This window comes from Mus caroli, chromosome 11, assembly GCF_900094665.2.
Source record: "Mus caroli chromosome 11, CAROLI_EIJ_v1.1, whole genome shotgun sequence".
Classification (NCBI taxonomy): domain Eukaryota; kingdom Metazoa; phylum Chordata; class Mammalia; order Rodentia; family Muridae; genus Mus; species Mus caroli.
Window position 1 is genome coordinate 90,597,884 of NC_034580.1, and position 15,261 is coordinate 90,613,144.

General features: G+C 49.0%; 1 protein-coding gene across 2 annotated transcripts; it reads right to left on the bottom strand.

The window, feature by feature from the left end:
• Positions 1 to 3,516: 3,516 nt before the first annotated feature.
• On the bottom strand, positions 3,517 to 7,407 carry LOC110304128 (transmembrane protein 92-like). Of its 2 annotated transcripts, none has more exons than XM_029483187.1 (5): positions 7,327 to 7,407; positions 4,689 to 4,711; positions 4,126 to 4,209; positions 3,930 to 3,984; positions 3,517 to 3,618 (listed from the first exon to the last, which is right to left on the bottom strand). In XM_029483187.1, exons 1-5 carry the CDS (start codon positions 7,405 to 7,407, stop codon positions 3,517 to 3,519), a joined length of 345 nt encoding a protein of 114 aa, XP_029339047.1. The 2 variants fall into 2 exon arrangements, with proteins under 2 accessions (XP_029339047.1, XP_021031024.1); XM_021175365.1 differs by having other exon boundaries at positions 3,786 to 3,984.
• Positions 7,408 to 15,261: the final 7,854 nt, after the last annotated feature.

Consider the following 15,261-nt stretch of genomic DNA (forward strand, 5'->3'; position numbering starts at 1 on the left):
CCTTACAGCTGGATCTCATGGAGGCATTTCCTCAACTGAAGCTCCTTTCTCTGTGATAACTCCAGCTGTGTCAAGTTGACACAAAAATAGCCAGAACACATACCTAGTCTTGACTCTGGACTTCCTTGTGACAGTGGCCGGTCCCTCCTTGAGGGAACTTGGGTGCAGAGTGGACACAGTGAAAAAACACACATGACAACACAAACCAAGGCAATTTCAGGACTGGATGGGGCTCCTCTCTCTGCAGCATCATAGAGGTCTCTCAGACAGGGGGAAACTGGAGCCTGGATGATGGAGAAAAGCCCTCTGGGTAGGCCCAGTGGTGATGGGGAGTGAGTTCAAGTGTCATAAAAAGATCAAAAACCCGAGGCAGGCTCTGACCAGAGACACTTAAGTTGAGAAAGAAGCAAGACTGAGGCTGAAAGGGAGAGACCTCATCTGAAGTCCTGCCCCAAGCCTTCCCAATACAGGAAGGGAGTGAGCACCGTATCTATGCTAAGGAATGATTGCCCTGTGGCTAGAAATCAGCTCAGTTGTGCTTGCCTAACACACTTGAGGTCAGAGGCTCAGTCACCAGCACTGTGTGTATACATGTCACAAGTGCCACCTGTCACACATACTTGTCTGTCTTCATAGCAAGGCTTAAAAATATACCAACTGTCAGAGATGAAATTTCACTTAGTATGTTTTTTTCCAGTGCTAATGTTTGAAGCCAAAGCCTTAAACATGTTAGACACTGTACCACTGAGTTTTATGCCCAGCCCTTCATAAACTATAGCTGCCTATAAACAAATTCTGTAAACGACCTACCAAATCCACAAAAGCAAGATTTGTTCACTGGAAAAAGAAAAAACCCTCAAGCAAGGCTAAAGCATACACTATATAAAGTTTGGGCCAGAGAGATGGCTTAGCATTTGGAACACTGGCCACTCTGGCATAGCACCCAGGATCAATACCCAACACCCACAGTGTGGCTCTTAACTGTCTGGTGCCCAAGTTCCAGGGGATCTGCTGCCCACTCCAGCCTCCTAGGGTCCTGCACGCACATTGGTACACAGATGCACATGCAGGCAAAACAGTAATGTAGATTACAAATAAAATCTTAAACTGGGTGGTGGTGATGCACACCTTTAATCTCAGTAATTGGGGGTGGGGGCAGAGGCAGGTGGATCACTGAGTTGGAATCCAGCCTGGTCTGCAGATGGATTCAAGGACAGCCAGGGCCACACAGAGAAGCCCTAACTTGAGTAGAGTTTTTTAAAAAGTCCTCCCAGGCTAGCCACCTGCTTACTGCTCACAGTAGCTCTCATACAGTACTAGAATTGTTGGAGCAGCAACTGGAGAATAAATCCGGGCTTGACATGCTGGGCAAATTCTCTACCACTGAGCTATGTTCCCAGCTACTCTCCCCACCATGACTATAACTCATCGTAACTCAGGCTACAATGAAATCTATAATCCTCCTGTCTCTGATTCCTGACTAACTTGGGACTACACCACAGCACCTGGCTCTTTTAGATTTTAAGAGACATGCAGAGAAACATACATACACACATTTACTAAAATGTAACAATTAAGTTTATTTTACAAAGCTGCTATGAGCTTGTCTCTTCTCCCAATAAGACAGACGAAATGTAGGTTGGCATGACAGATCCTTCATCCTTAGAGGATGGGTGATAATTGTATGTACAAGTCTGACAGAACAAGCTCCTAGGTCAATGGATGTGGACCATCATTTTACACCCCTCCCAGTCCAGGGCACCAGAAGATGAGCATCTGCATCTCTGTGAGCTTTGGTGTGTGGGCCTCTCTGCAGGCTTCTCCTTAGAGGTGACTCTGCGCCTGGTGTCATTCTGGATCCCAAGGACAGAAGTATTACAGTAGTGGCTTTATAAATATTGGAGGAATGGAGAGTACAAGGTCACCTCTGAAAATGTGGCATCTCTTCACTCTCACCCAGAGGAGTGATTATACTGAGTGTATATATACTAATCCAGGGGACTGGAGAGATGGCTCAGTGGTTAAGAACACTGGCTGCCCTTCAGGACCTGGGTTCGATTCCCAGCACCCACATGGCAGCTTATAATCATCTGGAACATCAGTTCTAGGGGACCTGACACCCTCACAGAACCCAGATGCACATTTTAAATATAATAAATTTTTTCAGCCCCTAAATTTCAGGAAAGCCACTCTCTTCAGGCCATACCACTGAATTAAAATCCCTCCACCATCATCAATGTCAGGTAGGTGACAAGCAGACAGAGATGACCTCCTCAGATAGGGCAAAGCCCAGTTCTCAGAGCCTGAATCTAGCTGGGATCCATGCCCTGTCCTCTTCTGTTGTGTTCCAGGGATGAGTATTCTTGGGGATTCTGAATGTCAAGCCAGCCTGGTCTACAGAGGGAGTCCAGGACAGTCATACCTGGCCTGCCTGCACACCTAAGCAGTGAGTGTTGATAGTGTTGTCTGTCTGAAGGGAAACATTGGCCTTCAGCCCTCTGCAGTACACACAGTAAACACAGGGATAAAGTGCCAAGGCATGGGCACCAGGAACTGTCTTCAGTCCATCAAGTCCATCATAACAGTCCAGGTACCAAGCTGTCCTCAGTCCCTAAGGCACAGGACAAAACTTCTTCCCTTCAGAAGTCAAGTTTAGGATGGGTTTAGATGCAGAACTTGGAACCCAGGCTCAGGAGGATGAGGAGTAAGGTGGGGTCTGCCTCTGCTACCACCCCAGGGGATTCCTAGAGAGGAATGTGGAAGGAAGTGTTCCCTGGCCTAACTCCAAGGAAGTCTAACCAAGTCTCATTCTACAGGCTTTCTCCCCACCCTGCCTTCCCCCAGAAGCTGTTTTCTGGCATGTATCTCTCTAAGAGTCCCATTCTTAATCAAGTTCTTGTCTCCCCAGAAAGCAGGTCCCAGGCATAGAACAGGATCCAGAGAGTGTTTCAGTTCATTTATTCAGTGCCCCCCAGACCCCAGGAAGGTGAAGGTCTATGCATTCATTCACATCTTGGATGTTCTGTCCTCCCAGCAGGTGCTCAGTGCAGTCAGTCACCACTTGAAGAAGCTGGAAGGGTTTCCTCAGCCTCTGACCTTGTCTCCATCCCCACTTAGCAGCCAGCTGTGGAAACTTAGTCCCCGTGTTTTCTTCATTGCTGTGAGGAACAGTGAGGTCCTGTCTGTCCAGTATGACTGGAAGATGGCTCAGAGTTGTGCAGTTCACTCCAATCTCTTCCAGGCACAGAAGTGCTGCTGTAGGATGGCAGAGCGAGCTGTCCAGACAAGATTGGCAGTCCACTAGCAATGATCTCTCTACATCCATGACAGCCACCCCCAGTTCTTAAAAATGTCAACAGTCTTTAGTGTGGACAGAGATTATGGCTCCATCTTAGCTCTCATGACAAAAGGGGAGGGGTAGCAGAATAAATTAAATCAAAGGACAAGAGACATGATGGGATAGGCAGTTATTCCAGGGTCCTGGGCTTGATCCAGGAGCTTTGTGTGTGAGGAAGCTCAAAGGGTTGAGTAGGCATGCCCTCTCATCTGGCCAGCAGGGCCCTCAGGCCTGAGGCTGTAAGGAGGAGGTGGTTCTGTGGGAGTTGGCGGCAGAACAACCTGCAGGAGAAAAGGGATACTGGTTTTATTTAGGGTCTGGGTAAATAATGAAAATTATTATTGGCAAAGTAATCACCAATCCCTTATCCCCTCTCCCCAACCCATTATTTCAACACGTTGGACAGCCAGCTATGAAACACACTAGGTATTGGGACAGAAAGACCCACCTGACTGTAGGGTGGTGGTGGATCCAAAGAGGTGTCCCTAATGCTCTCTAGGGGAGCAATGGAGGGCGGTTCTGGAGGAGTCTGATGATCCACTGTCCTGAATTCATGCTGCAGCTCTCTGCACTTGGGACAGAAGTGCTTCACTAGAGCACAGACACACAAAAGGGGTAGCATGATGCATACATTGATGAACACGATCCTAAGGAGGTGGGGAATGGTGTTGTCAGAAGTGCCCAGGCCATGCTCCTGTGCTATACCTCCTCTATCACCCACTCCCAACCTGTTTCATGTGGACCCAACCCTCAGTGAAGATGCCCAGAAGTGGTAACCATGGCCTTACATGAAGGGGTTATTTGCAGGGAACGAGAACTTTCTTTCTGGGCAGCAGTCATTCTCACAGCATGTGAATCCTTGGATGCAGTTTCTAGTCAGAACAAAAAGGCATGAGGAGATACTGATGGCATCAGAGTGTCAAACCAAAGGGTCCCTCTTCCCTAGACACTTAGACCCTCAGGTTGCCAGGCACCCTTAGTGAGTGTGAACTACAGATCCATCCTGGGTACACTGAGAGGAACTGGGGTCTGGACTTGGGACCTGAGTTCAGAGTTCATCAGGGCAGTATGCCATTGTGCCTCAGGCAGAATGGTCCTGATGCTGAACTTACATGGGACGCAGGAGTGGGACATTGCTCATTTGACTCCTGCTCCCCACTCCAGCTATGAAAGGTTGGGGATTAGCAGCAGTTACAGACCTGAACCCCATGGTTGGGTAAGGTGTGAGGGGCTATGGTTCCAGCAAAAGTGATATGAATTAGGTGTCCGTCCCCTTATCCAGGTCAGAATCTGAGCACACACCCATCCCCCCTGCCTTTACTGACAAGTATTGACAAAGTCCCATACTTACAGGATGTCACATGTGTTTACAGTCTGTGGAAGAAAAAAGCAGAGGTCAGAGCTCAAATCCTGGGACTTGGGTCTCAGGTGTTAGAGTGCTTGTCCAGCATGCAGATAAATCAGGGAGGTGTGTGGAAACCAGGGGTGCTGCCCATCAGAACTATTCAAGGCTACAGAGCAAGTCTGACGCCAGATTGGGAAGAAGAAACGCTGTCTCAGAAAGAACTGGAGGCTACTGTCTGTCTGCTCACACGTTGTTCCAGACACTGGGTTCCACATTCTCCCTCCTATCAACTACCACGCCCAGGGTAAACAACTGGAGCCTTCCTCTGCCTCCCCAAGTGCTGGGATTAAAGGTTCAAATTGCCAAGCAAGCTCCTTCACCCTTTTTCATTAAGACAGGCAAGGGTCTCACTGTGCTGCCCTGGCTAGTCTGCAATTCGGATATCTGCCTGTCTCTGGCTCCAGATGGCCGGCTGGATTAAAGATGTGGACCAGTACACCCAATTCTCTCTCTCTCTCTCTCTCTCTCTCTCTCTCTCTCTCTCTCTCTCTCACACACACACACACACACACACACACACACACACACACACCTGCAGATTGGCCTAGGAAGCCTCCTTTATTGGGTCCTTAGCTTCAGAACCCCCCAAAAGCAACCTAAATCCCCCACTGCCTCTACCCCCATGATCTGGTGTCATAGGTAGAGACAACTCTGGGAGTTCACTAAACATATTCAGGTCCTATTCATTCTCAGATCCCTGCTGGGAACCCCCTGCCCTGCATCCTTCAGTATTTTGAGGCACCCAAGGTCTCCATACAGAATCCCATCCTGTTGATAGCAGTACTGTCTAAGCTCTTAGTTAGGACTCTCTTCCCCCAGGTATCAAGGCATTGCCCTCTCTGGCTACTTCACTTAAAACCATTGCCAGGTGTGGAGGTGCAATAATCTCAAGAATCCATAGCTTCTATAGCTTCTAATCCATAGCCAGAACTAGGCCCTCTCTCAACAAATAAAGAAGAGGAAGCCAGCTTTTGATTTTGCCAAAGATTTTTACAATAGCATTTCTTTTGCTTAAAAAATAAAATAAAATAAAAATAAAAGAGAGAGAGAGATAAAAAACGACAGGTGACAGTCACAGCTAGGATTGTTCCCTCTCCATGGTCACAGTAGCTCTGTTCTATGGTTGAGGATGGGTGCTGTGAGCTAAAGACACAAGGGGCCCAGAAACTCACTTTCTCTATCTCTGTCTTTCTCTGTGTGTCTCTCTGTGTCTCTCTCTCCCCTCCCTGCCAGTCTTCCAACTATCAGACTCTTGTCTCGGACCACATTTATTTTTCAAGACGAGGTTTCTCTGTGGATCCCTGGCTATCCTGGAACTGGGTCTGTAAACCAGGCTGGCCTAGAACTCAGATCCACCTGCCTCTGCCTTCCTTCTGAGTTCTGGGATCAAAGGTGTAAGCTGCTAACATCACTGGGCTCCTATATTAACTACATTTAAGCATTGGTTAGGCCAGACATGGAGGACATCACCTTTAATTCCAATGCTGAGGTATAAAAGCAGGCCTCTGTTGAATTCAAGGTCAGTATAATCTATATTTTGAGACTCTGAGTTAAAAAAAAAAAACTGACAGGTTTGATAAACTGGACCAGGATTATTCTGTGTTGCATCTTAACCAAGTAGTCTGATCAGGATGGTTGGGGGCCTGAGGTTCAGTAAACATGGATTGATTAGATCTGATTGGGAGGACTGACAGTGCCTATACTTGGGGCTGCAGAGAGGCATCAACCAACAATGCAGAGGTCCCTGGTGTCTTGATACTGGGTTCACTCATGCATAGCCTTGGATGGAGAATGACAGGTTCCCAACAGCCAGTGGACCCTGTTCTGGGGAGCAGACTTGGGACTTTACTTACCCCCACACCCATAAGAGATTCTCAACCAAGATTGTAAATTTAATCTGAATTGAGGCCAGCCTGGACTACAGACTTCTAGGATAGCCAGGACTACAGAAACCCTGTCTCAAAATACAAAACAAACCAACAAATAGAATGTACTAAACAAAGGCTTGTTCTGACCACCTCTGAGAAAAACCCGCCAACCCCAGACACTTAGAGTTTGAACATGAACAAGAGCTCAAATCCTGCCTCCCTGTGATCACTGTATGAGGCCACCCAGCCAGGCAGCCAGGTCTACTCTGAGATCGAATTCAAACTAATCCAAGAAGTGGGAACCTCCACTTCCCTGGTACACAAACAGATAAGCCTCAGGGAGGGACAATAAACTACGTCCCAATGAGGAACAGGGTAGGAGAGACCCCTAACCCAGACAAGCAAGACCTCAGGTTCCTCAGCCTGACTCAGGGCTTAATAAGACATGCCAAGACTAAAACGGGGGTCACTGATCCTATTCAGGGCTGTGGTTGGGGCCAGCTCCCAGGTAGCAACACAGCCCTGCCAAGACAGGGGCTCAGGTTTCCCCAGTCTCCCTGAGTTGTCCCTACCCACAACTTTCCTCAAACACAACAGACAGGAAGTTTCCAATTGCCTGTGGTTAAGGTAAGTCCTGACAAGTTAAGTTGGGGACTGGGTTCCTAGGCAGGCTTCTGCCCCTTTGGGTCCTCAAAAGTCACAGAGGTCTCGCTTACCTCATTGAAGCTTACTCCTTGGAGACTGGAAAGCAGGCCAAAGGTCAAGGTGAGTGTGCCGCAGACCCAGGCGTTCAGCATCCTGCCAAGGGGGCCACTGAGCTTCAGAGTGTAAGGACAGAGTGACAGGGCAGGACCTTTCCACTTCTCTCCAGCTATGGGCCCAGCCTCGGGATAGGCACAGAGTTAACACACTGGAGTTAACTGGACCAGGGCTGCAAGCTGAACAGGAGCTCAGGGAAGAGAAGTGGAGAGGAGCTGGCCTTGCTTGAGTTGAGGACTAGGAGGTGGGAGGTTAGAAGAGGTTGATTTGCAGCCTTGTGTGTTGGATGGAGGAGAGCACTGTGGAAGTCCCTCAGCTGAGCTGTGCTTAAATGGTGGATAGAGCAGGGCGTGGTGACACCGCCTTTAATCCCATCAGGGAGGAGGCAAATCTCTGTGAGTTCAAAGCTAGTGTGATCTAAGTAGTGAGATCCAATCCAGGGAGGAGCCTGGATTAAAAAAAAAAGCCAGGTGGTGGCATCACAAGTCTTTAAATCGAAGCCCTCAGGAGACAGAGACAGGGAGATCACTGAGGCTAGCCTGGTCTACTGACCAAGAGTTCCAGGCTAGCCAAGACTACACAGAGAAACCCTCGGGGGGGTCGGGAGGCTGAAGAGTCTGGGAAGTTGACTCAGAGGTTAACAGCCGTTCCTTGGACCTGGATTCAGTTTCCAGCATCTATATACAAGATGACTCACAAGCATATGAAACTCTTACTTCTAGACGATACGGTCACCCTCTTCTGAACTCTGATGGCATCAGGCATGCATATGGTAGACATACATCTACGTAATAAATACTCATACACATAAATATGAAATAAATAAACCTTAAACAAAAACAAACCAGTAAGGTCAGCCAGGTGATTCTGTGGGTAAATGTGCTGTACACCAAGCCTGAAAACCTGACTAATGTTTTGTTTTCTTTGTTTTGTTTTTGGGACAGAGTCTCTCTACATGGCACTTGCTGCTCTGAAACTCACTACATAGACCAGGCTATATTCCAAATCACAGAGATCCCCCTGCCTCTGCCTTCAGAATACAGTGATTAAAGGCCTGTGCTCTCACATCCAGAAATCGATCTCTGGATCGTGTAGATCCTTCTGGACCCCATGGGTTCTTCCGCAAAGTGGAAGGAGAAAGTCAACTCCATGCACTTGCTCGCAAACACACACACACACACACACACACACACACACACACACACGGGGGGGGGGGGGAGAATGAATAGATGTAATTAGATATCTTTTGTTATCGTTTTAGTTTTTCAAGACAGGGTTTCCAGGGTTTCTCTGTGTAGCTCTGGCTGTTCTAGAACTCACTCTGTAGACCAGGCTGGGCTTTCTGATTTGTTTTTATTTCAAAAACTCAAAATAAATGAATAAACTTTGAGAGATGAGCTCACCACTGGAGGGCGCTGTACTGGCCAAACACAAGAGAGGCAGAGATTGTGGGAAAGGCAGGCCAAGGCCCAAGAAGGATAATGGGTGTGTGTCACATAAACAGAGCCATTCCTTTGTGGTTTGTCCAAGCCGGGGGAGGGGGGGTGAAGACCCTGAATTGGGGAGGAAAAGCTTTGATACAGCATTCCCCACAGTACTGGGATATTAGTGTCCTTGCAATTTTGTGTGGGGGGTGCTGCTACAGTTCCCTTCTGACTAAAGAAAAATCGAGGCCCAGGACTTTGTTCACTGTGGCCATAAAGCAGGTAGCCCTTAGGAGGGGAATGAACAGGCCATGTGGGATTCATGGAAGGACTCAGGCGGTCAAAATACGGCCGCCAGGTGGCAGCATCGGACAGCGCCAATGTGCACCCAGGGACACTGGACTTGACTTGAGAGGCTCTGGGGCCCCTTGCAAGAAAGACCCCTGGACAGGTGGATGCATGCTGAGTGTCAATGATGGAAGAGAGATATGTGACAGCCAAGCTCAAGGAAGTGGTACAATGAGGCAGAGGCTGGATCGCTGTCTAGTCTAGGGACACAGGAAAATCACCCTTGGAGGCTCTGATGTTAGTGGGAGGTGCACCTCACATCTCCTGTTACCTGTCACTCTAACGTGGCTACTGGGAAACAGGCAGCTTCTTGGAGACGTCCCCTGACCACTGGTTCCCTTTTTACCTGACATACTGAGAGACTCTCCAAGCCTGGCCTTTTCTCCCAGTCTCTGTTTTCTAGTTTCAGTGTCTCCCTGTCTCTAAAGGCAACCTTTGGCACCCCACCCCCACCCCCTGTTTTTCCTCACCCACTGTAGGTCACTGGAGCAAGACTGTTTTGGTTTTGGCTTTCCCGCATTTCCCTGACTGCTTTGGTCCCTGCACTCCTGTGCCTCAGGGACACTAGCTCGTTCATTCTCCTCCAAGGATTTGGCCTCTGGTCTCTCTCCCACTTTCTGCCTCCGTTTCTCATTATCCCTTGGCCCCTTCTAGTGCTTAAAAACAGAACCTTTCAGAACCAAGCCAAGTGCAATTGGGATGGGGCCCCTGAGAATCCCCTCTCCACTTGCAATCTCTGGAGACTGAGGCTAGGGAGAGTAAAGGGGAGACAGGAGAGTATGGCTCTCCTTAAAGCCCCTGTAGTTAGTAATGGAGCCTGACTGAAGGCCCCTGCCCACAGCTAAGGTGGAACCTCCATGGGACAGTGCTGAAACTTCCCAACAAAATTCACACTTCTGCCTCTTGAGTGAAATTGTTGCTAACTTGGACTTCTGGTTCTCCTGCCTCTGCCCAGGTCCCACTGTGTCTGTCACCATCCTGAGATATACTTCTATGTCCCTTCATGCCCTGCTGCATGCCACCGTGTCCAGGCTTGGAGCCTCTAATTATGTCTCAGGAAAGAGGAGATGGCCAGGGACACTTGGTAGTTGAGAAGAGAGGTGAGGATGTGTGGGATGGAGAACTGAAGGGAAGTAGCTCGTACCAGTGGCCCTGATGGGCAGAATGGGGCTGGTGGTATTTATTTCCTTTGAGTTTCTAGCATCCATCCAACCCACATGTAGTATTGCCAGAAGAAGGAAAGGCAATTAAAGTTGTATTTAGATTCTAAAGTTTACCTGTGTGGTGGTTTCTGTGTACTTGGCCCTGAGAATGGTGCTATTGGAAGGTTGTGGCCTTGTTGGACTAGTGTGTCACTGTAGGTGTTGGCTTTGAGACCCTCATCCTAACTGCCTGTAAGCCAGTATTTTGCTAGCTGCCTTCAGATGAAAAAGTAAAACTCTCAGCTTCTCCTGCACCATTCTACCATGTTCCTGGCTTTATGAAACAGGACTGAACCCCAATTAAATGTTGTCCATATAAGAGTTGCCTTGGTCATGGTGTCTGTTCACAGCAGTAAAAGCCTAAGACAACTTGTTATGTGAAATTCAAAATTAACTTTTTTTTTTTTTCTGAGACAGGGTTTCTCTGTGTAGCTCTGGCATCCTGGGACTCACTCAGTAGACCAGGCTGGCCTCGAACTCAGAGATCTGCCTGCCTATGTCTCCTGAATACTAGGATTAAAGGCCACTACCGTGCCACTAAACAAAAATCAACATAACAAATAGATGCCAAAATATGTTATGTGAAATTCAAAGTGTCTCAGAATTTACCTGGTGTGTTTGGCTCTGCTCACATTTAAAATGCCACAGGAATAGACGTTGGAGAACAGCAGCTTCACCCTTTCCCTCTAACTTCTGAAAAAAGAAAGTGTGGTACCTACACTTGATTTATCAAGCAGAGTCCAAAGGGTTCCTAGAGTTGCCTCTGACCTCCCACTTTTTTTCCCCAAGATACCAAATTGTCCCTCTGTGTCCCTATCTGCAGATAGGGTGGGGATGAGACTGGAAGCTGAAGATTCCTGCATAGGACAAGAGTCCAAGGCCCTTTCCAGTATTCATTAAGACTGAGGCTTAGCATTCCTGTAGGCAAAGTCAGGTATGGAGCTGAGTGGGAGGGCTATTCTTTCTCTGTGAAGCCCTGGCTGTCCTAGAACTTGAAGCCTGGTTGGCCATGAGATCAGAGATCCACCTGCCTCTGCCTCTGAGTGCTGTGTTCAAAGGTGTGTGTCACCATTGCCGTGTAGAGGACCTGCCGTTGTTCAGAGAGACAGGAGTCCCACTCTAGGACTGCATCCCCATCCCACCCAGTGAGCTAGCTACTGAGAGGATGGCATGTGCATGCATGCATGAATATCCTCTTGCATGCTGGGAAGCAGAGGCAAGAAGACCCAGAGAACTTCTGAAGTCTTTGTGGCCACTCCAGAATCCACACCAAATTCCAGCCTGGGACTCCTAACAGTGACAAAGTCCCCGTGCCTTCTGCACATCCACTCTTCTTTGCTGAAGAAGGAGTTGATTGTCTGTGGTCCCTCATAGGGTCTGGCTTTAAGGGCCTGGAGGTCAGCTGGTCACCCACGCCTTCTCAGAGAAGGCAGCTGGATTCCAGAGTCCAGGAAGGCCAACTCACAGAGGACATTAGGGCTGAGTCACAGTTATGACCATGTAGGTTCTGAGACCCCACACATAGCCCAAGTGACTACATCTCAGCCAGGCAGGCTGCAGCTCTCTTGGAGGAACACCCATCTGGGGTTTGGAGGAAGGAGACCTTGCCTATACCTGCCTAGCAGATCCTGGGGGGGAAGAGCTGAGCTGTGTTCTGTTTCATCCCTCTGCATTTTATCCTACCATCCCTTGTTTCTCCACATTCTACTAATATGACTCTGTATCTATGACACCTAATAGCACTGGGCTGTGATCTAGTCCAAGGAGGGTGAATACTTGGCTTTAGTTCGATTCTGCCTGTAGGGGCAGTATTGAGTCATTTTAGCAAATATGGTACTTCTGGCTGGTCAGCTGTGTGACCATAAGCCATGCAGTCTCTAACTCTCTGCAAATTCATTTGCAAAAGGAGAACTGAGGAGTTGGAGAGAAATGAAGTGACACACACAGACTGTGAAGGATGACATGAATTGCTTCGTATACCGAGCGATCTTATACAAAACCAAAACCAGTTCACTACTTCCTCCTCAGGGTCAGCTGGGCAGGCATAGGCAAGGTCTCTCTCCCCAACTCCAGTTCCCCAGTGTCTGGCATACAGCAATAGCAAATAAACATGAACTGATTTTGTTTGTGGCAGAATGAAGTACCCAGGAGTGAAGGGACTTGCCTCTTTCCAAAGCTGCTATCTCTCTGTCCCTCTTCAAGGAATAAGCACTGTTGTCCCTGAATGGCTCAGCAGCCCCCTCTGCTGTCCAGACTGTGTTCTGCATCCCAGCTAAGGTCAAATTAGAAGAGGTAGGACAGTGACCAGTCTGGGAGGATGACTGGTATTGACCCCTCCCACACATGGTGGGAGGTGACACTGGAACAGGACCCTGAGATCTCCCTCTCCCTCCCCCTCTCCCTCCCCCTCCCTCTCCTGCCCCCCCTCTCCCTCTCCCCCTCTCTCCCTCTCTCCCTCTCCCCCTCCCTTCTCTCCCTCTTCCCCTCTCCCCTGCTCTCCCTCTCTCCCCCTCTCCCTCTCCCTTTTCCCTTCTTTCCTCCCTCCCTTCCCCCCTCTCTCTTTTGACAGGGTCTCTCTACAGAGTCCTTGCTGTCCTGGAACTCACTATGTAGACAAGGTTAGCCTTGAACTCATGGAGAACTGATTAATTCTGCCTCTGGAACTCTGAGTTTAAAGGCATTTGCTATCAATCTCATCTGAGAGATTTCTGCTCTTTTCTAGTTTACTCCTCTCCCATTGTCCTTTACCGGTCTCTGGAGAACTCTCTCAGAGACTGGAGAATGTCCTAGCTGTCACCTCCCCTGTGAGATGCAGCCTTGTTCACTGGGGATGTCACAACCATTTTCCATAAGATCTTTAGCCTGGGTGCCCTGTTGCCCCTGATGAAACACATTTCTCTTTTGCTCTCCAGCCTTCAGAGGCTCCCTCTGCCACTTTCATAAGGTCTCGTCCCCAAAACAGTCCCTCATCCAACATCCTCTCGCTGCCCTGCTGTCATATTCTAGAAACTTCACCCCCTCTCTCCAATTCTCTCCTGGTCTCAGCCTGGATTGCTTCCCACCTGGAATAAATCTTGTCTATCCACCTCTCTCAAACCCAATAAACTCCTCCTCACCACCACCTCCAGAAAGCCCTCTTAGACTTGGGTCTTGTAAAAGTAACCCTCCAGTGCCCTCCCCATTGTCTCTATGGGCCTCTCCCCTCTCTCTTGAAGATGTGTGGACCCAGTCCTCTTTGTTCCCAGCAGGCTGCAGGGAACCAACCAGCTCTGTTTCAGTCTTCATTTCCCATGGTACTTTGTTCCAAGTAAACAGAGGCTGTGTTGTCAGAGAGGAAGCTAGTTGGAGCCTCCAGGGTCAGGAATGAGTTTCTCCTAGGGGAAATTTGTTTCCAAAGTCTTTGTTGAAGGGCCCTTGCTTAGTGATGGGGTTCCAGATTGACCCTACTTGCTATGTGTTTGGGGGTGTCTACTTCTGCTTCTTGTCCCCCAACAGCATGTTGAAGCTTATGAACCCTTCTCTTCGCAAAGTAACACCCCAGAAATTGAGATATTCTAAGGGTGTTTTGGGGAGCAACTGCTGACCCACCTTCTAGGATGGGTAGAGGGGCCAGCCCGGTCCTGCCAGTGAGGCCAGGATCTTAGTCTCCTTCCCAACAACATTCATTTGACTATGGAAGCCCACTAGCCCTTCTTCCTGAATGATAGACACAGGGTGGGGGGTGGACTACTTTTGGAGTTGACCCCAAGTCAGAGCCAGTCTGTGGACCAAGATAGAGAGGGAGGGCTAACCACCTGAAACTGTCGGTGCAGAGAGCTTATTACCCTAATACTGGGTTGGGGGAGGTCTCTACTAATGCTCACCTTCCACAAGGCTTAGCGGGGTTTGGGGACAGAAAAGATATTTTGGGAACTATTATACCTCCAAAGTTTAGGTTTCTGGGACCCAGACCTGAGGGCAGTGTCCAGAAAGTGGATGGTGGTGGTGAGAGGAGACTTTTTTTGTTTGTTTGTTTTTCGAGACAGGGTTTCTCTGTCCTGGAGCTCACTTTGTAGACCAGGCTGGCCTCGAACTCAGAAATCCGCCTCCTCTGCCTCCCGAGTGCTGGGATTAAAGGCATGCGCCACCGCGCCTGGCTGAGAGGAGACTTTTGAGCTAATGGGCTTTGGCTGTCTGGGGTGGCAGATGTAACAGAAGCACCAAGATGTCAGCTTCAGAAGCTGAGCTAAAACTGGGTTGAGGGACTGGAGACCTCCAGTCTCCTCCATCTGGGGCTTCATCCACTCCCACAACCGCGGTTTCTGCTCCCCGCTCCCCTTATTCCTTGAGGTAGGCTCCTGGGGCCATAAAGAAACAAGGAATTTGAGATTCCTAGATTCTTCACTTTTCAGCTCTATTCTTACCCCTTGAAAGAGGCTTCTACTGTACCCTGTCTGTATGGTGTCTTACAACAATCCATGATGTGGCTGGGGCTTGCGGTTACATTTACAAGAATTTCCAAGTCCCAAAGAAGCTGGGAGCTAAAAAAGCAGGCCCTTTGAGGGCTGGGCATATTGAAGAGAGAGTCTCTTAATGGTCTGGGGCTGCGAGTTAAGTTTGGACCAGGGGACAGCCTGGGAACATCCAGGAAAGAAACCAGGAAGTCAAAAATAAATAAATAAATAAAATAAAAATGAGGGCGAGAAGGGGCGGAGGAAGGAGAAAAGAGGTGGGTGGAGAACGCATTCTTCCTGCGATCCTGGCTTCGCAAAGCAGCCACATCATCTGGCTCCCAATTGAGGACAGACTTGGCTTCAGTTGTGTGCACGCACACATGTGACGGCGCGTGCGTCGGAGTACATACGTGTGCACGTGCTGAGTGCACCCAGCCAGCGTCTGTGCTGACGTGGCCGCGCCCCTCACCCTAGCCCAGCCTCCT